General features: G+C 41.6%; 1 protein-coding gene and 1 long non-coding RNA gene across 3 annotated transcripts in view; one reads left to right on the plus strand and one right to left on the minus strand.

Moving 5' to 3' along the window:
• LOC308072998 lies at positions 1-15,209 on the minus strand. Its single transcript, XR_013931863.1, has 3 exons — positions 14,745-15,209; positions 11,749-11,812; positions 1-917 (listed from the first exon to the last, which is right to left on the minus strand). It is a non-coding gene; the product is annotated as an uncharacterized lncRNA (long non-coding RNA).
• The window catches only part of CA5A (carbonic anhydrase 5A), an 18,446-nt gene continuing 8,515 nt past the window's right edge, over positions 15,210-25,140 (plus strand). The window contains exons 1-5 of one of the 2 annotated variants that reach the window (XM_080410668.1): positions 15,210-15,371; positions 17,285-17,482; positions 21,305-21,423; positions 23,191-23,286; positions 23,459-23,521. In XM_080410668.1, the coding sequence (XP_080266794.1) occupies positions 15,269-15,371; positions 17,285-17,482; positions 21,305-21,423; positions 23,191-23,286; positions 23,459-23,521 (579 nt within the window). In that variant the 5' untranslated portion in view covers positions 15,210-15,268. The remainder of the gene's footprint in view (positions 15,372-17,284; positions 17,483-21,304; positions 21,424-23,190; positions 23,287-23,458; positions 23,522-25,140) is intronic. The other variant, XM_080410669.1, reaches the window with a different exon arrangement.

Here is a 25,140-nt window from a genome sequence, read left to right on the forward strand (position 1 = left end):
CCTGCCATCGCGGCCTGCGGGGCACAGCTCGGCCATGCCTTCCCCGACGGTGTCTCGGAGCTACTGCAAACTCCAACGTTACATCTGGGGGTTTTATTATTAAGCGTTTCCAGGCCTGCCAGGCAATGTAGCCTCAGGATTTGGCCAGCGGAGTTGCCAGCAAGCAGACGAAACATGTACCTGCCCCTCGAGAACTGCCTGCACCAAGCCGCTCACACACCGACACTTTCCCTTCACGTATTCCTTTCTCTGGGACGTCCATTATAAATTTCTACCCGCTCAAACGGCTCCCAAGCGCTCGCATCGCTGAAATGGGATGATCCGAACATAAGCTGTCATATTCAGGAGAAAAATGTCTCCACGCTCAGAGCACAGCTGAAGAACAGGCAGCAAGTGGGAATTTGCTAAATTAGCTCATCAGACCGATTCTTCTGTTGCTTCGTTCCTGCATTTGGTGTGAGAACAGAATGACTGGGCGAAGGTGGAAAACCTTCTGGGAATGATAAAAATACGCAAAAGCACACAAAGGAAGCACGGAGGAAGCATGCAAGTAGCTCTGAAAAAAAAGATAAAGATTAGCTTATTTCACTATATCCCCATACATCACAGTGTTGCCCAGAGGAGACCATCACCATACTTCATTTCTCAGCTACAGCACAGCCAGCAGTGATTTCCAGACTTCCACACAAAAACGTTCCTTGAACATTGAACGAGACACTCAGTTCCGTTCTGCAGAGTCATGACGTGCAATTGAACCCACTCGGGTTCAGCTGTAATTGGCCCCCCCGACATGCACAGACCCATGGCTAAATGGAGTGGCTGCTGGGGCGGTTGTGCTAGGGGTTCCAAGTGCTGTCCTCAGGCACTGTAGCTTCGTCATGTTCGAACTCAAGGTGTCCACCGCAGGACTTCTGTACCTGTATGAAATTAAACAGCACCTGTCACAAAAGCTCCAGTTTCTGAAGCGTTTCAGACCCCAGGGGACCATCTGTCTGGAAGTTACAGAGTCAGAGAACAGGACTTGAGTGGTTTCACGTGTCAGGCAGGGAAATTTATGCTGACAGAGGCACGTGCACCATGCCTTTCTTCACAAGTGCTCATAGTGACTTCTCAAGCTGGGGGTTTCAGTAATAAAAGAGTTGTCACGGGCCTGGGAATTAACCACCGATGGGTTAGGAAAACCCTGGCTTCTGCTTCCAGATTTGTAACTGTTTAGCTGATTCTGTTCATTTATTTATTGTGTTCTCTTCCCTCAGAAGCAGATTACAAAGTTCAAAGGTTCAACTACTTATAAACTGACTTTTCACACAGGATTATTTCATGCTTTGCTGCACAGATTTGCCCTGCTACAGATTTGTCAGTTTCTGCTGCACTCAAGCAATTGCCAGGTCCTGGCTACAAAAACAGCCATACAAATATCAGCTTACTACCTGCTGTGGAAAGTTGCTAGTAAAAGCCTTTGTCGTCATAAACCATAATCTAATGTAAAAACTGCCCTGTTTTCTCATCAGTACATTCCCTCCCAGAGATTATTAACTCACTTTCTGCTGAGGATGTGAGCTCCTTTCTGTACGGGCAGTAAATCACTTCTCAGCTAGAATACCACAAACCAGAAAAACTTTCATTGACATGAACCAATTATACTACTCACCTATAGTCATCAGATTAACTGCAGGAAATACTGGCAGGATCCAACTGATGTCTACATCTTTGATCAGAGATAGCAACATAATAAAAAAATAATATAGCAATTTATCACTAAGGCTGCAGCACTGCCTTCTGCTAGCAAGTCAGTCTGCTCTGATCATTACCGCAATCTGCAGTATGCAATTAATTTACCTCTTGTAAGGGTTTTTTCCCTTCTTACCAGACCAGATCTTTTCCCCCCTAGCATTTCTTACAAAGCAGGGGGCATTTCCTTCTAAAATTTTGAATCACACCAATAAATCATTAAGAGACTCTGTTATCATAGCCTAGCCCTTGTTCCCCTCGAGACTGACACAGCCAGATATGACATACTCTTCACGCCGCGTGAAGTATGACAGAAAACTTTGGTAAACAGCAGAAGGAAGAGGATCTTTCTGTTCACAACCTAGCAGCAGAGACCTCCTTTGTGCTCAAATCAGAAGGCCCAAATTTGCCTTTTAGTCTTTAACTTACAGTACCAACACAAGAATGACTTAGCTGAGGACGATTGCCTCCCGTGCCTCACAGCCTCCTAAGCTTTACAAGCTTTCAGAACTGTGCTCATCTGAATATTTCTGCAAGAATGTAATGAAATTCAGTGTAAATCCCCCCTAGTGAATGAGGGCTTGGCTTCAGGGCGGGTAAGAAAGTGCCCATGAGCAAGCACCAGGAAGAAGTTCATACACTCTAAATTATATTCTGATTTAAACCACAGTAACTTGCTCAAGTGCCTATGGCAAACACATATTTTTTTTTTTCCTTTAAAATAATGAATAAGAATTCAGGGTGCTAATATGTCAGCTACATTTTTTGATTTTATAAAAGAAAATACACCTTGTTGCCCCATTAGTCTCTTGTCCCCAAATAAAATAACCAGGTATTTCTTTCGTTATTTCCTCACCTTTTTCATCCTCTTTTTTTTTTTTTAGTCTCTCTCTCTCACTCTCTCTCCTGCATTTTATGTATGTGCTAACTTTTCTCTGTCATGTTGCGAAGAATCATTTGGTTTCAGGAAATATCTAGCTTATTTTACTGTTGTATCAGCATTCATTTACTATTGTTTCCTAAGGAAGTTGCTGCTTTCACATGTTCTGTGTGGATCAAGAGAGATCGGTATCTCATTCATTGGTTTCCTTTTTTTTGTTAGGAAAAAAAACTTACCATAGCATCAAAGGTAAAAAATTAACACACTGTGCACACAATTTTGCAGCTGCATCATCAGCAGAAAAACAAAGGTTGCCAAACAAAGCATTTGTTTAAACAAGTGACAGGCATTCATAATTATTCTCACTGCTGAGCATGAGAATATAGAAACAAAGGCATGAAGAACACAGAAGATGTGATCAGGGCATAGAAGTAACTCCAGAGTATTTGCCATAAGAACTCTGTAGGAATAATTTCCTTTCCTATGGAAAAAATCCTTGATCACATCCTATGCTATTAAAATAAAAAAAAAAGAACTCGAAGTTCCCTTGTTTATTCATTTTCTGTTTGAGCTACTTTATTCATTTTCCATATACTAACTCTCATAACTGGAGAGGGACACAAACACATCCTTGTGAACACAGCATACACTATCTTGTGACATAGTGATGCTTAAGAAAAGTTATACAAAACACATTTATTAAACAAAGGTAACATTAATGCTGTTTTTAAACTTGCTGTAGCATTTCTCCTTTTATCCATAGAAAACTTCTCCGCTGTTGAAACCTGTGTCAGTTTTGCTCCTCCAAGTACACACTTCCTCACCACTTACTTTTCAGACATCGTGTCCATTTTCAATTCTCTCAGAATTGTTCTTTGATTTTATTACAGAAAACAGGTCAGGATCAAGTGGTTTTACTCCTGAACATACTTCAGCTAGCGCTATGACCTAGGGCAAGACATAGACTTTCCTGTTCTAACTCTGATCTCTCTTCTGGTATCATGGCTAAGTAAATTTCATTACATTCAATGAAGATAATCCTAATTTCAATGAATGAGGATAGAAGAAAAGGCCTTGAATTCCCACAGCAGAGAGAAAAACACATTTGGTCATCTAGCTGGTCAAAGTTAGTGGTCTTGTAAGGTCAGTTTTGCCAGTCTGAGAAATAAGGTGAGAAGGGTCAGGTGTCATCTCAGTGTTCTCTTATTTATTTAAATATTGTTCCATCTCCCTGTATGCATCATGGAAAATAAATTACTCCTTTCTCAGAAATCCACCATTCTAACAAGCTCTGTATGCGCACTTTGCCCGACTGTGATCTTCCCAGGATCACGATCGCAGCTGTTCCTGCTGCCCTTTTACCTCTGTTACACAGCTGCTATCTTTCCCCAGTATTTGCTAGTTTGCCCAGCTTTGTTCAAGTTTGCCACAGAGCATGTTTACTTGGTCAAGTACCATTTTCATCATCAGTCTTCTTTAATCCACTGGGATTATCAAAAATCTGAAGGGGAGCTCATCACACTCACTGAATTTAGAGGATTTAATCCTTTTCTTCAGACTGAGGATTGCCTAAGAACTGGTTTTTTGTTCAGCGTGTAGTCCCCAACTTCTTTTTTTTTTCAGAAATCCAGATATAAAATGTTACACAGCATCAATTTATCTGTTATTTTTTTAAAATTATCAATTTAAATTATCAATTATAAAAAAATATAATTTTAGGATCTCAAATCCTAAAATTGCAACATTGGCAAGTCAAACCCAATAACTCAGAAAAAAATGTAGGCTTACAGTTTTACTGTAATTAAAAGCAGCAGACAGGACAATCAATCAGGTAGCAGGAAGCTGCTTGGGATGGCATTGCTGCTGGGGGGTCAATGTGAAACCTCTGTGGAGTAGCTAAAAATATCACGTAGGGCTGCTTTCACAAAGCAGCCGGGTCATTACAGGGTGGGCTTTAATATGCATTGCTTGTGGTTTGGCTCACACTAACCACCTTGGGTGTATACTTCAGCCGATGGGAAGCCTTTCTTTGATGTCCAGATCTCACTAGGACACTTAGTAATGCAGCTGATCTCACCAGCCTGCTCACCGCCTCTACTCCCTCCAGTTTTTCATTCTCCCTCTTGCATTAGGGGTCCCCAAACAGGACAGAGTATTCCAGATGTGTCCTCACAAGTGCTGAGTAGTGGGGAGTAGTTACTTCATGTGCTGGCTGTGCTCTTTCTGATACAGCCCACTATGCCATTAATCTTCATCATTGCAAGGGTGTGTGTAAAATTTAAGAATAAATTTTATGAGAGATAATGAGACAATAATAGGACAAGAACACCCTTACAAGCATGATGCCAGGAGAATCAGATTTCTTGAAACACTAAATCAAGGAGGCAATTTTCTCTGCCATTAACAGCATTCATTTGAAGTTAACCAGAATGTAAGTACTGGCAAGCCTCTAGCAAGCATCAGAAACAGAAACACCGATATTGATCCTCTCTGTCCATTCCGGAGGCTCTTACCGCAAAAGCCAGATGGGTAACGACAGCAAGCAAATTCTAGATTTTACTTCTCTAGTTTCTGTGAAGACAAAGTGAGCACATTTCCACTGTATACAGTCACGCTCCACATATGTAAATATCCACAAATACCAACAACAATAGAAGTTTGATTTGGCCGTTCTTAGGGCAAAACTCCTAGCTGAAAATGGCTTGCTCTTAGATACTCTGAAGTAGGCAGCCAAGGTAATAAATGACAAGCATTAAGAAAGACTCTTCTAAATAATAGGTTTTGGAATAGTAAATAGCACAGATAAGCTTGCCACTTTAGGATACTAAAGAGGATTCCCTGAGCCTGAGCCTTGCTCTTACACCCTGTGTGATAAGACATGACAGACATGCATATGTTGAATGAAAATATCACCAAGCAAATAAGCTTCTAATTCAAAACACCACAATTTGTTAAGTGACAAAAAAACCCTCAAACTATTGAAAAAACTTTCAGGGATAATTTTATGGATTAAGAAAGGAGTGGTCTTTAATAGCAAATTTTTAATGGCAGAATGTTGAAAGTCCTATCATTTCTGTTCGCTCTGTCATTGATACTCTGTAGCTTTTAAAATAAGCCCTCCTCTGTGCTTAACGGAGGAAAATAATCACATGGGTTCTGTAAACACTTACATGAGAATTATTAAAGGCCCCACAATACTTTCGTGTTGAGGCCACTGACAAGTTTTAATGGCCCTGACAAGGCTCACCTGCAGCCTCCACCCGCAGCCCTGCCCAGGGGCATACTCAAGCCCAAGCCCTGGCCCTAAACTCTGCTGTTATGGCACTTGCCTTCAGCCCTGTCTTTAGGAAGGACTCTGGACCCTTGTTGTTGCTTGTCTTTGGCCTTTCTCTTGCCCCTGTCTGGGTTCTCTGGCTGGACCTTGGACCTGGTTTGTCATTGCAGTGTTTGGGATTACCAGGGGACCCTTTTACCAATAGCTGGCTCTACCTGCTGTGTTCGGGCTCTGCAGGGTGGCACCCTGCCTGTGCTGGGGTCATCCCTGACTCCCACTCCCCTGCTCTTGGAGACTAGCTGGCCCTTCCTGCTCCTTGATGTGCCTAGGCACCCTTTTCTAATGGCTCTCCATCTTCATTCCTGTTTGGCCTATTATAATCCGTAACATTATGAGAATTCTTTAGAGAATTAATTGCTTACCTGTGTTTCTGTGCTTAGTCTGAGAAACTACAGCTCTGACTCAGAAGCTGTTTGTGCCTGTGCCACTTACATGGATTGCAGCTACAGAAGAAAGAGCAAACATCCCAAAGAAAACCGAAGGATACCATTTTTATACAGATCTTCCACACAAGGTAAAAAAGTTCTTGGAACTGCATGTGGAAATAGTAAGACAGTAATATTCTTTATGCTTTCATTTCTAAGAAACATAGCTCAGGAAAACATCTCAACCTGTTCTCCTCACTGGGAGGAAAAAACCTCAAAGCTTCAGCTGGGTCAAAGTGGTGTGTGAGCGGGAGGAGTAATTATGGTTCCTTATGTCTGTTCCTATTTCTAGTCTACACAAAATTATCCCTCTTACGGGACTTTGGAAAGTTCAGAAGAACAAATTCCTCACCTTGAGGCTGCAGTGATACTGTATTGCACACTCAGAGCTAAAGCACTCCTGCAGGAGGCTGTTCCCCTTCCTGTTCTCCTGGCCAAGACTTGTATATCCACCAGATCACTGTGAATTCCTCAGTTTGAGCAGTTCCCAGAATTCCAGCTGTTACTGACAACGATTCTTAGCTATCAGCATTCAAATATACAGCTATTCAAATTCAAAGTATGGGGCACGAGGAAATGATAAGAAATCTCTCCTTGCATATGAAAGAGTGGTTTCTGTAACCCTTTGGTGTTCTTTGAGCCAGTTAAGGAAAAACCTGGGAAGCACATGTAGAACAATCATCAACTAGCTAGCCCTCCAACAAAGTAAAGAGCCAATGAAGAAGCCAGTCCAGGGACAAGTTGAAAATTAACTACTTGGTTAGCTCCACCTCTCCAACCAGGAAAGGGTGCTCTCAAAATTTTTTATAAATAGGTCTGGAGACCCCTTAGTTAACTTGAAGCCATATATCCACAAGATTTTTTTTTTCCCCCTCTGCTTTGTGTTGATAGGTCGCTGGACTCTGGAAAGCTCCTCTGGATGTTTGAGACACTGAAAATTTTAAGTGCCAAGGCAATAGCAATGAACAGTGTGAAGGCAAACACCCTGGTGCATTTATACAGGCAGCTGAAAACTATCTGGAGTCCAGCAGCAGTGCCAGCACGACTCTGCAGCCTGGCCACCTGCACTCGCAAAAACAGGAATGATGCATGTAAGTGTATTTAATTTTATCAAAATAGTATTGGAGACCTGCATAAAGAGATGCAGAGGTACAAAGACAACAAGTGTAGTTGTTTCTCTTCTTTCCTATTTGTCAGTTAGCCAAAAAGGGAAATTTGGGAACGTGACTGAAAGATTAAAGAAAGAGTGAATAGAATGAGAGGAACTAGAGATAGAAATACCTTATCGAATTGCATGATTTAACTCCATGTGCAGGATTAAAATGTTCGTTTTTATTTCTGCTGTGTCAGTGTTACTGGGTTGTTTGCGATTTTCACTTGTAACTACAAGGAAGAAATAGATGATAAACCAATTCATTTTTAATTTTGTCCTGCCATGTTTTGAGTAGTTTCAATGAAAACTGTATTTCTAAGTGTAATTGAAAGTGTGTTTAGCACAAACTGATACTGAGTGACTTTGAACAGATGCTACAATGTTTCATTTTGAAAATAAGGCCTAATATAAGCAGAAACCACAAAACCCTCCAAATGTGGTGTATAGAACTACAATGAATTGCTTCCCCAGATGCAGGACACTACTGGAAGATGTCAAATCTTTAGTTACTTAAAATACTGATTAACCTACCTACAGATAAGATGAGGCCAGCCAAAGACTGTCTTACTCGCTTGTGTGCAGATAATGTCAGCTGAAGCAAAAATAAGGAGCAATTTTTTACATCCAGGAAATACTTTTATTGCCTATTTTTTTCTCTATAAATGTATTCAATATGCTAACTTCGCCCAAAGAACAGCCAGATCCCTCCTTGAATGCTGTGATTCCCTTCTATGTAATTTATCAAACGACAAATTTTGTATTTACTTAACTGGTAAAACAGATGATTTTGTGACAGATATAAAACAAAGCAGAACAGAGACAAGCACAAGGCTTTGTTTATTTTGAAAGCCAGAAGAAATATTCTGTAACTGTCAGTGGTTAATAGCTCTACACTTGTAAATGCATTTTTTAAGATGATGCCAAAATACTTTCTGCCACTGAGTGACTAGCATTTGAAAAAACCTGGTAGATTAACTGCCAAGTTCAATGTGCACTGTTGTATATATTCGTAGGCACGGAGACTTTATGTAATATATATAGCATGCAAGCTCCCCTGTCACTCAGCACATCAGAAATAATTCAGAGCAGTTCTTAGAAAGATAGTGTTTGCAGTGTTGTTCGGAGTTCTCAGTCTATATTTTCTTTTTGTTCTGCTACTCAGAATAGAAAATGTGAATTGTATTCTGAAAGCTTAAAACAGAACGGGCACTTCAACATAGTAGCATAACTTGTTAATACAACACTTCACCTTCATTTTAAAAAGCTGCCTTTTAACTCTGTAGGAGATGCCTAATTCTAGAAGCAGGACTAGCATTGAATTGTTTTATTAGGGAAACAACCACAAGAAGGAGCCTAATTCCTAAGGCAAAATTTAAATGATCACATGTGCATCCATGACAGTATTTTTGCTTTTTCTGACTTGCATAGAGTTTACCTAGTACAGTTTAAAAGTCTCTTAAACTTTTACTTCCTTCCCTACCAGTTTTCTCTTTGCAAGCATGCTCAGAAACTTCATTTTCCCCCTTAAAATAAGGAAAAAAGGACACTGTTCATCTACTCAAAGCAAAGCACTACAGTAGCTGAGAAAAACAATGATTCGGCCTTATAAAATAGTAGCTCTTCTAATGAATTAATATTAATTAGGTGCATGTAATAGTAGCCTCTCTAATGAATTCATATTTATTAGGTGTTAATTAGTCTGTACAACTTTATGTACACCCACTCCACCCAAGGATGTGTGCATATGAAAGAACATATTCTAACAGTCACAAGCAACGTATGTCTCCTTTATCTGCAATGTATCAGCAAACTTTTTCAGCGTTGCAGACTGAACAGGTAAAACCAAAACCTGTGCCAGTACGAGTAAGAATGCTTGGGCTCATACACTACCGCTCATCAGGTGCAGTGATACAAATTACTGCTTCAGAGGGGAAATCCAGAGAACGCACTGTAATTATGGCTAAAAAGTTCTGTCATTCTGTATTTTAAAATTATTTTTTCATTATTGTTATATTTGAAGATATTAACTAAGATTGCAAGTGAATATTCACTGTCAGTCCAATGACTTACAATTTCAGAGGCCACACAGACAATATAAATCAACATCCTTCATTAAGAAAGTAATGAAACCCCTGAATCAGCAGCACAGGATCCCTCTACACACTTCCTAATTCTTCTGCTTGTTCAGTACTAATATACCACAAAACTTTATGGCCTATAGAATGAAAAACTTCAGGAATGGAACATGTTACAATCAAGTGTTACATTGCTGTTTCATCAGTGAAGGTGTTACTCTAGGAAAATAACTTGAAATTGTTCAGTGGAATAAGAAGGGAAACTGGAGAAAAGCTGAGATCTCTAGATTTCCACATGTGATGGAGAGAGTAATTATTTTATGGTTACCCACAGTCCATCGGTTTCCAGTGAGGGGTTCATGATGCCATATTTTTTGCTGTGTAAATTTGTCCACAGGGAACTACCGAGAAACTAAAACTCCCTTCATGGTAACAAACATTCCAGGAAGAGATCATACAAGGCTGTTCCATCATAAGACCATTGCTGATTAAATGAAGTACAATTGCTATCTCTCTCTTTTTACTTGTGTTCCTCTTTTTGATGTAAGACAGATGCTATTTATTACTTAAATCTTTCTCTACTCCATGACATTCACGCAGGAAATGCCAAAACAAACTTGATTCAGGAAAACACTATCTTTGGAATGGCTGGTTTCAGCTGCCAGTGAATAGACACTAGCTCTGAGTAAGTCAGCCTGTGGGTTCTCCCATCTGGTGGCTAGCCCCTCTGCGCACCATGCATTCACAGCAAAAAGCACATTCAATTAAATTCTGCTCTTCCCAGCTGACGGTATGAACAACCCTCTCAGTGACAAAAACATGATCAGAGAAACAGTAAAATTGGACTATTGAGCTCTTAGGTAACATCTTCAATGTAAAGTTCACCATTTTCTGAACTTCATCTGTTCTCTTTCTCCCCTCACCCTTCCCACACACAGACGTTGTCTCTCACAGAGCTGGGTGGCGTTGTTTTCACTTGGCAGTTAACGCAGACATTTGCTGTGAGGACACAGGCTAAAAAATTCAAAGGCTGACACTTTGTAGTGCCTTTTCTGGATTCCCCTTGCATCCCTACAGGAACAAAAGTATTTTTCTGCACTTCATTGAGAAAGAACCATAGAAACATTGCTGAGAATTATGGCATATATGTAAAAATTTCTAGTGATGCAAACTACCGCATTGGATGTCTGTACTAAGCTCTGTGATCTCTTGTAGCAATCCACGGGGGGCAGTGGTTTCGGATGCATTTTAATACAATAGAGGGGGACTTGCTGGAAATGCCCTTCATAGGGATTTTAAATCTATGGAGTATACCCTCACCCTAATAATTATTGCCAGAGCAGACCTGAGTGGCTTTTTTTCTTTCTCGTCCTTTTAGAAGAAGTTACAAGAAAAGCACAATCCTTCAAGTTTTTTCTAAAGAATTGTATAAGTACAGCAACAACACACAATCCAGGTGTGCCATCTCCAGGACTGCACCTACAATTGCAGTAACTACACAAATTGTCCACGAGATATCTTCTAAGCCCTTTCCATGTGGAGTTACTAAGCCTGCATGCATAATTTTAGCAAATGTTTTTATACAGAAAAGATAAAGCCTCTGTTTGCTTTACCTTGCCAACTGGAATTACCTCCTCCTTATCTGGACTTAGCCTCAGCCACTGCCTTCTCATCCAGGCTCCTATCTCAGCCAAACATTCTGGAAGCAGAGAAAAGCTCAGCATTTCACAATCTGCGGCTGCTTTCCTGTTGAGCTTAGAGTAACCTGTCAGTTACATCCGTTTGATAAAAAGCACTGGACTGTTTATCAATAAACTGGCCTACATCAGTCCAAATCTGACATCAATTCAGCAGAACTTTCAACACCTTGTCACAATGGATCTCAGCCAACCATCACGGTTACCCTCCAAAATCTTGATTCATACTAAAAAGCTTCAAAGAAATCAACCTATCTTGGATTTCCTCTGACATATTCAATCCAAGTGGCTGAAGCAGAGCCATGGTCCTTTCAAGTTTAAAACGTTTTTTTTACTGAGTTTCAGTAACGTGTTTGTTTTTATTTTTCTAATTCAGAATATGTTGCTATGGAAAGCACCCCTGCTCGACTTAGGACAAAAACATATTTCTGTCAGGTAGGTAGGGTTTCTCACCTGTTCCCACCATGCTGTCCTCCCTGTTTTACTTCAGAGCTGGGTGACACTTGTTTGAAAGTCCCTGTGTAAACAAATCAAAGTGCTTTATTCAACAGGTCTTTCCTTTTTCCCCCCCCCCCCCCCTTTTAAAGATTAAAACCAAAAGACTGAAATCCACTGAAGCAGAGTCATTTTACCCCTCATTCTTACTTGACAACTTGAATTAATTTCCATACTCTTTCTTCTAATTTTGTAACCCATACGTAAGAACTCTCTCCTCCCCAGGATACTTAAAGGGAATTTAAAAATGAAACATTGACAGAAGTTTTGTGTCTTTAAATCAAGTTTACAACAATGTAAACTGGCAGTAAATCCTTTCATTTAGCTGAATTTATTTTGGATTTTTACCACAGAACTGTGGCCTTCAAAATATTTTCTTGGAAATAGTGTTATAAATTATGATAAACCAGTAACGTACAAAATTTTCATCTGGATCTTACTAGATCCCACTCCAAAGCTTTTGATACTTGTATCAATGCTAAATGAACTTTTTAACAATTACTCCAAACAGACCTGCTAAAGCATCCACAGCTGCAATTAATTATATAAAATAAAATCAAAAGACTGGGACTATTTGGATGGCTCTATACATGTACTTCAGCTGGGAAAGGTAGGGGAAAAAACAGTGCAAATGTAACAACCCTCCAAATACTATAAAATTAAATGGAGCATCACTGTGTCTGTCTGGAAAGGTTTAAAAAAATAAAATAAATCAAGCACAGATTAGGTCTGTTTGTGGCAGATCTCTCTTCACGGGTGACTCACATCTTGGTCATACTCGTTATATTGCAGTATTTACTACAACTGTTCTGACAATACCATAGATATGCATATTACAAAAGTAAACAAGATTAGACCCTTCCTCAGTGAACTGATCTACATGAGGCATGCATAAAGCGAAGGGTGCAAACTGCATGCTATCTTAATTCTCACCCTTTTTTTTTTTCCTTCTCCTTTTTAACTTTGCACATTTGAAAACAGACCTAGTAGACGAGGTTTAGATTTCTCTTTCCATGCAGATTCTACATCATTTTAACTCATCCTATAGGCCAACTGCCAGATTTCTGGTTGTGGTGTTCCCTATACGCACAAACCACTCTCAGTTCAGGAACAGAGAGAGCATAGCTGAAACCTCCCAGATGGTCCTGAAACATAACAGTTTTTGAAAAATACAAGAACAACAGACAGATTATAGTTCTGGCTGCTATTGTTCTCTCCAGCTTGCTGCGTGAGAGCCATGTCTCTCTTGAATAAATTACCATCTCTAGCTGAGACATGGCCAAGGAGAAATTGTCTCTGGAATGGTCCAGAAGATTGGCCATACTGGCTAAGTGCAGGGAACAAGGCTGAGGGCTTATGCTTCCTTATCCACAGGTAGTTTTTACCTTTCTGTCTGCAGTTTCCAAAAGAAACCATATCACTGAACTCATATTTTGAAGGTTTTTTTTTAATCCCCTACAGAAGAAAATATTTTTCATTAAATGCTGAACTTTGACTGAAATTTATGCAAAGTAAGAAATAACATCTGCATGTAAAAAAAATGGATGCAGATTCTGTGAATGATTCAGAAGGGAAACAAATGTGTTGTAGGTCAAAGTTATTTCTCTTTAGTTTTGTACCTGAACAGCCCGTCACTTCCAAAAGCCTGCGCCGTAAGTCCTTTGGTTGTGCTGTTCAGCCCACAAGAAATGACTCATTCTGTTCAGCTTAGCAGGTCTATAATAAACTTTATATTTTCAAAACCTTGCAGGATCAAATACATAAAAAGCTTCACAAAGCTTGGTGATCTTAACGCCACAGTGTAGAACGGTGGAGCTTGAGGCTTTTTTCCCCACTGCTTTTATCACACAGAAAAGTGATAGTGGTACAGAAACCAGGTTATGCTCTGTACCAGTAAGCACCTATACCATGATATAGGGCATACATACATACGTTAGTCAGTTTGGTAGATGGCACTTCTAAGCTGGCCAAGATTATCAACTGTATTTAGAGGACACATCATGGAAGAATGGAATGTGAAGGAATGACAATCTTGTTTTGTTAGCAGATGAGAATAAAACTTAGTACATCTTGTTTGTGATGAATATTGAAGTACCTGAAGCTATGTCTGAGCTCCCTGCTGCAATTAAGCATGAAGCTCGTATGGGCTGTCCTCATGGCTAGGAGTTACCGGCTACTCATAAGTAGGTTCAGCAACAGACGTGTCTGACCTTTCCTAAATGCAGCTGCCTAACCATGATCAATAGGCTATCAAACTGTAATTAAACCTGAATAAATAATTATGTTTATGGGCAGCAACTGTTTTCAACTTCATCAAGTACCTACCCCTTCTTTTTAAGTTCCAGGAAGCTGTATGTCGAGGGTAGTAAATTAGCCATCCTGAAAAATGTTGAGAGTCAAACCAAGAATTAATTGTTTGCGATTGAATCCTACTATACAAAAATACCTTGTGCTTTAAAGAAGGCATATCTTGCCAGGGAGGAAGCAAAATTAAATTTAGCATCCTAAGATCACAAGCTGTTTGCACATCTCCTGACGACCTGTTTGCTGATTATGTAGCCACTCAAAACAAATCGCCTGTCAGATTTTAGCCTCTTCTTACCCAACTCAGGAGTACTTTAAATATGTTTATGCTGTGAATGCAGTGGAAACTTCTTGCAGTATGTTGTAAGCTAGAGCAAACACTTCTTGGCTGACTCTAGTAGAGTATCTAGTCTTGTCTCCATTCCAGTGAAACACTCCCAACGCTACGTCAGGTTCCTTGTGAAAATGTAGTACTCACCCTTAACGTGATTAATAATCCCCAAAAGGTAAATGCAGTTTTGCAAAATGATTTTAAGGCAGTAACCAAGAAACATGACTCGAAGCAGGTAGCCAGACGAAGGCCAGGAACTGAGGTGTGCTGTTTCTGCTCCTGGCAGCTCAACAGACTGGGCAAAAATGAGGACACTTACTCCACCTCCGTGCTCTCTGACACTCGGCTCCCTGCAGCCCGCCTCAGGTGCTGCCAAATAACAGGGGGTTGAATTAGCCCCTTTTACCATCCCGGGTGGGCCTACTTTGGCCTCCAGCCTTTGGGGCAGATGCAGTCGGAGAAAGCGGGCATCATGTTAACTTTCCCACGTGCGGTTTGGGGCAGGGGCCTTGCTGTGCTAGGGCCACCTGCCCCTTTGTGGGAGTGGGATCACACCCCGGCCCACCTTCGGCTGGGGGAAACCAAACCTGCTACCCGAGGAAAACTAACCAGGCAGGAATAAACGCTGAGCCCTGAGGCGCGGGAGCGAGCCCTGCCGCTAGCCCCCCGGCGGGAACCACTGCTTTGGTGTGCCAGGCACCGAGGTGAGCCTGACGGCGGGAATACACGCACACGGGGGGAGCTGCCGGCCCGCCCGGCCGCTGGTCGCCATGGCGGCGGGGGCCGGCCCGGAAGGGGCCGGGCCGGGCGGTGGCGCAGGGCGGCTCCGCGGAGCGCTGCGCGATGCTGCCGCTGCTGCGCCGGGCTTGGGTGGCCGCTGCCTGCCGGCGGGGAACGCGATGGTGCAGCCTGGGCGCCTGCTGCTCCTACCGCCTGCGAGACGCCCGTGAGTGCTGCCGCCTTCCCGCGCCGCCGCCCTCGGGGGCCGGGCCGCCCTCAGGGGCCGCCGCCGCCCGGCTGCCCGCACCCCCGGGCCGAGCCGCTCCCGCCGCCTCAGGGGCCCGGGCCCGGGTAACTGCCGCGTCCCTTCCGTCCTCGGGGCCGCCGCGGCCCGGGCGGGCAGCGTAGGGCAGGCAGGGGCGCCGAGCCCAGCGCGGTTTGTCGGTGACAGTTTCCTCTTTTGAAAGACGAGGAGATGGCAGCAGCAGAGCTGTGGCGCTTGGGGGGGGGACAGCTTCCCTGGGCGCCGCTGCATGACCTGTGCGCGGCGACCCTGCGCAAGCCGGGAAGTTTGCCCCTTGCTGAGGCGGCTGAGGGGAAGGTTTTTAGCCACCCCTTGCCTGAGCGGTTTGTTAAACGGTTCAGTTTCGTTTTTCTTTCCCTTTACGAAAGCCCGTCGGCAGCCGTACCTGAGGCCGTGGCCGGGACGCAGCGCCTCGGAGCCCCGCAGGCCTGTTCAGGGCACAGACGCTGCCTGCGGGTCAGCAGGCCCGGCCACACTGGGCCCAGCTCTGTCTTTAAGCAGAATAAAATGCTGTGGGAGCTCTATTCCAGCTGCTGGTGCCAGTTTGAGACGCCCAAGCTGCCCCCAGAATTGGTAGGTTAGTATTTTAGGGGTGTGCGGCTCAGCTGTAGGTCCCGAGTGAAGCAGCCCTGCTCCGTACTGGTATGGCTGGCTCGGGAGCGCTGCACCTTGGGGGGTAACCCCCAGGTTGAACCCCTAAGTGCACATAGGCAAGAGACAAGCACCTTCAACAGAGCGTTTTTGATTTCTAGTGGGAGTTACCTTCTGTCTGGCACAGTCTGACCTCAGTGGATGGTACTGGGGCATGAGGAAAGCCGAAGTGGTGTGCTCAGACTCTGCCAAAGCTGCGAAAGAGAAACCACCCTACAGCCAGTTGGCAATAAAAGGAAAACAGCCTGCTGGGTGTCCTGGTTTCAGCTGGGATGGTTAGTGGTGTTCTCAGGAGCTGGTGCAGGGCTGTGTTTTGGATTTGGGGTGAGGATGATGTTGGTAGGGCGCTGATGGGTTTGGTTGTTCAAGGAGTTTTCAGTTTCTCAGGCCCAGCCAGCGAGAGGGCTGGAGAGGCACAGGACGTTGGGAGGGGACACGGCCAGGACAGCTGACCTGATACTGCCAAAGGGATCAAAGGGATATTCCATACTGTATGACCATTCCATACCATGTGTGTATACATATATATATGCTGTATATATATATATATAAAAGCTGGGGTAACAAGAAGGAGGAGGGGACGTTTGGTGTTATGGCATTTGTCTTGCCAAATAACTTGTGTGGTGGAGCCCTGCTGTCCTGGCCGTGGCTGCGCACTTGCTTGCCGATGGCAGGTAGTGAATGAATTCCTTGTTTGGCTTTGGTTGCGCGCGCGGCTTTTGCTTTACCTATTAAACTGTCTTTATCTCAACCCACGAGTTCTCTCGCTTTTACTCTAACGATCCTCTCCCCCATGCCGCTGGGGGGGCGGAGGGGGTGGGGGTGAGTGAGCAGCTATGTGGTACTTAGTTGGAGCTGGGGTTAAACCATGACACTGGGAAATAAGTGGACAGATTTTTTTTTTAACGCGCTTTTTGCAGAGGCAGAACGGTATCGACACAGTTGTAAGTCAAATTACTGCACTTCCCTGTGTGGCTTTGAGTCATGCAACTGGAATGTTGTTTTTTTGTTTTGGTTTGGGTTTTGGTGGGTTTTTTTTTTTTGCTTTCCTGTGCATCAGCTGACTTGAATTAGCCTTTGGAGCCAATATGCCAAAGCACCTTCTCCTGCAAAAGGGTTCTGAAGTATTAACTTGGAAGTTCCGTATCATGCATTAGAGCCTGACTCTCTTCATTATTTTCCAGTGCATCCACTTTGGCAGAGTCCGCTTACAATTCCTGGAGGCACCCGACAGTCTCCTATCAATATTCAGTGGAGAGACAGCGTTTATGACCCCTTTCTGAAGCCTTTGAAAATCAGCTATGACCCAACGACGTGTCTTCACATCTGGAACAATGGATATTCATTCCTGGTTGAGTTTGATGATTCTACTGATAGATCAAGTAAGCAAAACTCGGAAAAATCTATTTAATGTCTTATTAATGCTTAGACAGGAGAAATATTTGTATGATGTAAAACTGCAGGATAAATGTTGAAAATGAATGTACATTAAATGAACACTTTAGCTAAATATGGATTTACAGTGATGGGAATTGCAGTGCAGATGTTCTGTCTAAGCCTCATTTTTACTACGTATTTATTACCACGGATGTTGTGCACAAATCCTCTGTTGTAAGTTGAAACTTACTCTTATTGCATAAGCCTTAATGCCCTGCCTTTTGATTAGTCTTGTAATAGCACAGCTTTGTCTACTTGAGTCAATCTTCAGTCATACATATGTATCTACTTGATTTTAAATGAGATGCCATCATTACACTTTAATAAAGTAATCTGCCACTTAGCGCTTTTGCGGTGTCAGCAGATATATTTAATGCATTTGAAATAATCAACAGCAAAATGACTTTCAGTTGGAAAGCATACCTACTTATCTCAATAAGCTTTTGGAGAATTAAATAATACTGAGCTGCTACCATAAGGAGCAGTTGCCTGTGTTCCTGTTGTTCAGTATAAGCAGGAGTAAATGCAGGTGAAATCACATTATGCATTCCAGCAATTCAATGTGAATAAGCACTCTGACTTGAGCAGCTAAATCTTTTTGAAATGCTTAATAGGATCAAGTGACTTAAAATCAAGATATTGCTACCAAATTCCAGATTTTCTGTCCATTGTTCTTGTCAAAAGTTGACGTTACCAAAGGATATTCCTGGTATGCATAAAGAAGATATTTTGTAAAGGGAGGTGAACTGGTAGCAGTTGGTCAGGGATATTGTGAAGCACGTGATTCATGTTGATTACTTAAGTTGTCCTGAAGGGAAAAATTGAGGGACCCTGGGTGAGTTTGAACCTGTTTGATTAATTTATGTTTAAGGTGACTGCTTACCATGAGAGATGCTAGAACGTCCTAAGGGATTTAGTAATGCTCTTGGGAAGGAAGCTTTCAGCATGTTAATAAACAAATGCTTCATCTCCGTGATGTCAGTATTTTGGGTTGATGTTTCAAAAGAAGCTGATAAAACAATGCAGCAAAAATGGTAGTGGTGGAATGCACAGAGCTTTCAGAGGCTTGTGTGTTGTTTGGGCTTTGAGTTTTTTTTTCGTTTTTATTGTTTATAGCTGGTCACCCAGACTATTAGTTTCTGACCAGACTATATTCTTGCCCTCATTCGTTTGAGCACTGTTGTATGTAATGAAGAGACTGAGTAGTCCCCTTCTGTTTTTACAGTACAAACTGCAATTGTGTTAGTGAGGTGGGGTTAGAGGTTAGACTGAAGATGGAGACATTGCTTGTGAGCTCATCAGCGATTTTTAACTTACTAACTTTAGATAAATTTTGCTTTTAATTTAACCTTCTTTTAATTTATGCAGCTGTACCCCACTATCTATTGAGGATGCATTCCTGAAAAGCTTAATGGTTTGCAGTTTGATGGATAACAAATTCTTGCAGGAGGTTAAGAAATACCCAGTAGCTAAATACACAGGGACGGTTTTTAGAAGCAAGCATGGAATCATCAGGACTGTCAAATATTATTAGGAGGGTGCTGGCCTTTCAGAGCACACGACAACTCTGAAAGATCTTACTCGCTTCATATGTAAGGCTGAACATTTGGGTAAATGTGTAAGTGTGAGCATTCTTGCTGCCTCTTTCTGGATGGCTGCCTTTTCATCATCATCATCTTCCTCAAATTAATTGAAGGGTGATGACAGCTAGCAGAGGATGGCATTAATCAAACAGTGACAGGACTCCACAATGGCAGAGAAATGACAGATCACAAGATATTGCTGTATAAATGGCCAGGTTTTCAAGTGCCTATTTCTCTCCTTCCACCTTTCTCTTTACTCTTTCTTTTTCTGATTTTTCTTTCTGCCAGCTTCTGTCTAGTAGTAATAGAAATCCAGAGAAGAAAGCTTATGAATAAACAAATAAACAAAGCAAGAAAACTGAAACAGAAGATGAAAAAAGCAAAATGAAACATGCACCCAGGATAGACAAAAATGCCCAACTTCTGAGATGAGGCAAACCAAGACTTGGGCAAAAGATGAAGGTAGTGCTGCTATGGGGTGTTTGCTTACGAGCAGAGGAGGAGGCTGAAGAAGGAGGGTGTGGGGAAGGTATGTACAGATTGTGGTCCTGTCTATGTGCGTGAAAGCCATCTGCTGCAAGGAAACGAGACTGAAACAGGACCAGGGCTATAATAAAAAGCTGATGTGATTATTTCCCTGGTTGTTGTTAGAGCTCTTTTAAACTTCTGTTTTGTTTTGAAATTATCAAGAGTGGTAAACTGAGAGGAAATGAAATGGACAGAATGCTTGTAAAGGGACTCTAAGTTCCTGTTTGCTTCCTGTCACTTTCTGGCATCCACTATAGGAACCGTTTTCTGCATATATGTTCCTGTGCCTAACTTTACTCATGAGGCAAACATTCAAGTGAATGTGATTGTTAACATTGCATTTATGTTAAGAGGTCAGCAGCAGTGGATGAAATAAATATCAATTTACATAGCTTGTTTTAGCTTATTCTTTTGTCACAAGCAGGCCTATCTAGTTAGAATTTCAAAACTGCTGGCTGGCTGACTGCTGGCTTTGAGAAAAAAAAAAAAGACAAGAAAAGCTCTTAATGCCCCTCATTGTTTTCTCCTTAGCATTAAAGTGATTAACTTTTACGAAGTAGTGTTGGGATTATGTACTTTATCCAGTGGTTTGCTATAAAACTGAACCATGATGTACATACAGTTCAGTAAAAATCAACATATGAGTCTCTACAGCTGCATATTTGTTGTTAGCCCTTTGGAAGTAATTATGGTCTCTCATTTACCAGATGCGGTGATTTAATAACTAGCAGGGAGACTTTGCAGGATGTTCCTGGTTTATTTAGGAGGAAATACGTAAAACCCAACAGTACACAGAAAACTAGACGTAGACTTTTTCATTCATGTCTTTGCAAAATAATGAGAGGCCTTCGGAAATCAGGAGAGCAGGCTGAATGTTTGCCTTGACTCACTAAAAAGTGCATTGAAGTTTCCAGAAACTCACAACCTTGACCGTAGGCAGACTGTATGTTTAGATACTTTATGAAGTATAGCTTGAACAGTTTACAGTAGGCACAATGTGAACATATTTCTGACTGGGTAGGAAATCGTTTAACATTGGTTATGCAATCTGAAAGCTGCACTGAGGCACAATAGTATGTTTGGTTTTCTGTAAGTTGGGGGAAAAAAGCAGAGTTGAATATCTGACAAAATGTACCGATTTTTCTGCCAAAATTGGATTCTTGAAGTCTTGTAACGGGAAATTTCAACATTTTTCATAGATATTGAGACTTCGCTGGGATGTCATTTAAATAGATGTATTCATTGCTTTGTCTTCATACATGTTGCTTATGGTATGGCAGTTCTTGTGCTTGCTCAAAAAGAAGAGTGGAGAACATAACATGTAATCACCATGATTCTGGCAAACTTGATGTGAATTAGAAAAACAAATTGCTTGAGGGGAGATGAGTAAGGAGACTGTTTAGCTAATCTTTTGTCTGACATGGTTGATCCAGACTGCAGGGAAAAACAGCGATGTGTTTGCTCGAAGAATTTTTGTCATAGCAAAGTGAAGTCTAAAAGTAGTGAAGCAATAAAGGGACTGTTTCAGTTAAGATAGTTGTTCTACCTGATTTTTTTTCCTGGGGAAATTTACTTCAAGGAGCACCTTGCTGTGTTATTTGTCTGGGCAATTGTAAATCATGTTTATTAATATGTGTGTCTTGCTTTGTTTTTTAGCAATCGTTGGAGGTCCCTTGGAAAACCAGTACAGGCTAAAGCAGTTCCACTTCCATTGGGGAGCTATAAACGAGTGGGGTTCAGAGCACACAGTTGACAGTAAATTTTACCCAGCAGAGGTATGAGATCGAATGCTGAACAATGCGAATAACCTGTGGGGACTGGAGGCTAGGTCTCAGGCTGTCTGTGACTATACCACGTGCCAGAAAACTCCCAATTTGAAGAACTGCATCTTAGTATTAAGGATCAGACCCAGTGGGTGCTGCAGCTCATCTACCGTTTTATTACTAAGCTCATGTTCACTGTGTTTTCTGGAGAAGAACACAGTCTTAAAACCGAACGTTGGCCCCATTCCTGAAAGTTTTTTCTTTTCCCTGGAGAAGTGTTTTCTTCTCCCTGAATGTCCTCAGGGGTAGCTGCCGGACAAGCCGTTGGCGGGCAGCAAAGTATCATTGCTATTCCAGCTCTGTCTGGATGGAGTGGCACAACTCTGCTTGTCCTCCCTCCTTTGAAAGGGGAGAAGGATGAGGCAGAAAGCAGGCTGAGGGCACAGTCAGGTCTTAATGAACTCCCAGGTCCCAGCTAATCTGATGCAAATCAGGTGGACAGCAATATTGAGGTAAATGCACAAGCTCAGATCTCAATTAAAAAAATTAAGTGCTTTACCTTTGAGTTGCAGTAAGCTAAAAATTCCCAAGATGTATGGTCTGTTTTCTTGGGAGTACAGTGCGTGCGCTGCATCTCAGCTGCTGTCTCTAGTGGACCTCCAAATTTCCCAATCCTTGCTGCTTTAAAATCACTTTGTTGTTACTAAATGCAGAGAAAACAAAGTGCATACTAACTACTCTTTTTAAAAATACACTTAAAGAGAAAATAGAAAATTTAATGCTCACACCCATACCTGTAACTCAAGAAGCCTGGTCCTGCTTACCTTGTATATAGTAACTGTCTTCTGTATGTGAGCCCAGAGCCTCGGCTAATGTTGGAAAGTTTATTCTAGTTACCGACAAATTTTTTTGTGTTTCTTTAGAATAACATACAGCAGAGTTCTATGGTAATTATAGTGGTTATCATGATCACTATATTTTCTGTTTTCAACTCTTCAGCAATTGTTAAAGCAGCAAAACTTTTGTGATTAAGTGATTGCTAAGGCAGAAAGAGGGTCAATAAAAAGCTTGGAGCCAATGGGGAAAAATATAGAGTAAGTTGCTTAGAGAGGAAAGTGTAACAGGTATAAACACAGTGGTATGCCAAAGGTGGAGAATTTGAAAAATGATTATTGCTTATTTTTGAGAAGGTGTTTATCTACTGTTAATGTGTTCATAATGGTGCCTGTCAGCTTGGCAAGATACTTACTAACAGCAGGACTGCAGGACTAAGTTTTGGGACTGGTGCTGTCTATCTATTTCATACAAAAAAACCCTTAATGGAATGCTTGTATTGGACTGTAAGCACTGCAGAGGAAGCTTATGTTACATGCAGGAGAATGTTATTTAGCAGAATAGCATACTCTGTTCTTCCTGCTAAGAGGTGGAAGAGTCCTTCTGTTTCAGGTATATGAAACTTTTTTTGTGCCTTTAACTAGCATTCCTGTAATCAATCAGTCTGTCACAGACAAAATCCCTTTTGTGTGTGAAATGCAGTTTGAGTCTTTTTGTTTTGTTTTGCTTAAAAAAAAAACTGGGGGGGTGGGGGGGTGGGGTATGTACCATTATTTTCCAGTAACATTTTGGTCCTCATTTTTGTGTTGGGTGATTTCTGAGGTAGCTTGCTGCAGTGTCTCAGATTGCCAAGGACTGAATATAGCAAAGATCAAACCTCAAGTTTCCTGAGATTATCATTGTGCTCTGTGCATGCGTTGATTTCTCGTTCATTTTATATTTCAGTTACATTTAGTACACTGGAATGCTGTTGCATACCCAACTTTTGAAGAAGCTGTAATGGAGGGTAACGGCTTGGCTGTTATTGGAGTGTTTTTAAAGGTAACTGCACTTTATGTAATAAGCTGTAATGATGCCTTTTTATTTTCATTTTGTTAAAACCAATTTAGGACAAAATACCTCCAGATAGTGGTTGTTTTCAAAAAATACTGGTTAAGGTAGATATGTAGAATGTCATTTTATTGATTCTCTAACTCCTACCTGTCTTTTGCAGCTAGGAACACATCATGAAGGGCTGCAGACACTGGTTGATGCCTTGCCGGCAGTTAAACACAAGGTACGTGTTTTTTAAGCAGTTATCACTCAGCATAGCTAACGCAGTCATTCAACATAAAGAATACTTTGAGAAGAGCAAAACACTAATAAGTGCATAGCTAACACAGTCATTCAACATAAAGAATACTTTGAGAAGAGCAAAACACTAATAAGTGCTTTCTTCTTTAAATGTCAGTTGGGGGTCTGATCGAAACCTTGGGTGAATTTTTGATTATACTGGGCAGGGGGGGAAGCTATTTTTTAAAGGAGGAATTGTATACTTTAAGCTTTCCAAACCTCTTGGTTTAAGAAGCGATGCTCTGGAGATTGTATCCACTTAGAAAGGCTTGCACATGTTTACTGCTGGCCCTTGCTGAAGCCTGCCCTTCTGCTTCTATGAAAGCAGGTGCCACTAGAATAGTTATCATATGGTTTTTAACTTGAAGGAACTTCCTGTGCTGTGAAAAGTGGTAGTTTATTTCTTGTGGAATTAAAGCTTTCTGATTTTTGTCTGATCTTTGAGGAGGAGATTATTGTCTTGCTTTTTTTAAACGCTGTAAATTTTGTGCTGGTGGGACTCTTTCTTCATAGCTGATTTCTGACTTCTGCCAGGGGAGGGAGTGCTGCGTCTCTGATAGAGCTCAGGAGCAGCTCGTGCTCCTCCAGGTGCCCATTCGTTTTTGAAAGTACACACAAAAAATACACATCAAGAATTTTGCTGGCTTGTAAGTGCATGCAGTTGAAGTTGCTCTGCCATTATTTGTAACAGTAAGGATTCTTTTTTATCCAAATACAAAAATATTTATGGCAATGCTGTGAAAATTCTGTCAGATAAATGTCAGACAAGTCAGTTCAGTACCAAAAGACCTACAAAAATCTGTGAATATATATCCATTATGAGAATATAACATTTTATAGCATATGAATATGAAAGAAACAAAAGTAGAGATCTTAAAGAAAGAAAAAAAAAATATTAGTATCAAACATGAGGCTCATCAAGCTGTCAAGCTACCTGTGGGCTGCTTGGAAAGGGATATAATTTCCAAACAGTGTCGGTCACCCAGTAACTCATTAGCACTTGGTTTAAAACATTTGAAAACCTTTGTTGCCTTGCCAGCATTATCACTGACTTAAGCACTGAACCCTGAAGAGCATCACCCTGGTTAGGAGAAGGAGGGACTTCAGATAATACCCATTCTGATGTCCTTGCACCTTCCTCTCACGTGAAGGGTGAAAACTCCAATCTAGAATCCAACTAGAGTCCAACTATTTTTGAAAAATTCTTTGCTGTAATATTTCTCATTCTCAGTGGGGAACTGGTGAAGCCTATCTAAGGAAACACAGGATCTTCCTTTCCTGCATTGCCAGTATATCCTGGAAATATCCCAGGAGTAAAATGTCTGTGTAGGAAATGATGGGCTCTGAAGCTCCTACATACTGTCTGGTATCTCACTTGTGGGAGTGTGCATTCTGGAGACATGAATACTTGGTGTGATTTAAATAGAACTTTAGTTCTCTTCCCTCTCCCCACTTCCTAGAATCATGTGGTGAAATGTAAAAGCATTATTGTTTGCAGTCTCTTAAGTGTACCTGGCAGAACTACCTGAACTTACTGTACCACTTATTCTTTTTCCTGTTTGC

Source organism: Falco punctatus (assembly GCF_963210335.1).
Source record: "Falco punctatus genome assembly, chromosome: 14".
NCBI classification, from domain to species: Eukaryota; Metazoa; Chordata; class Aves; order Falconiformes; family Falconidae; genus Falco; species Falco punctatus.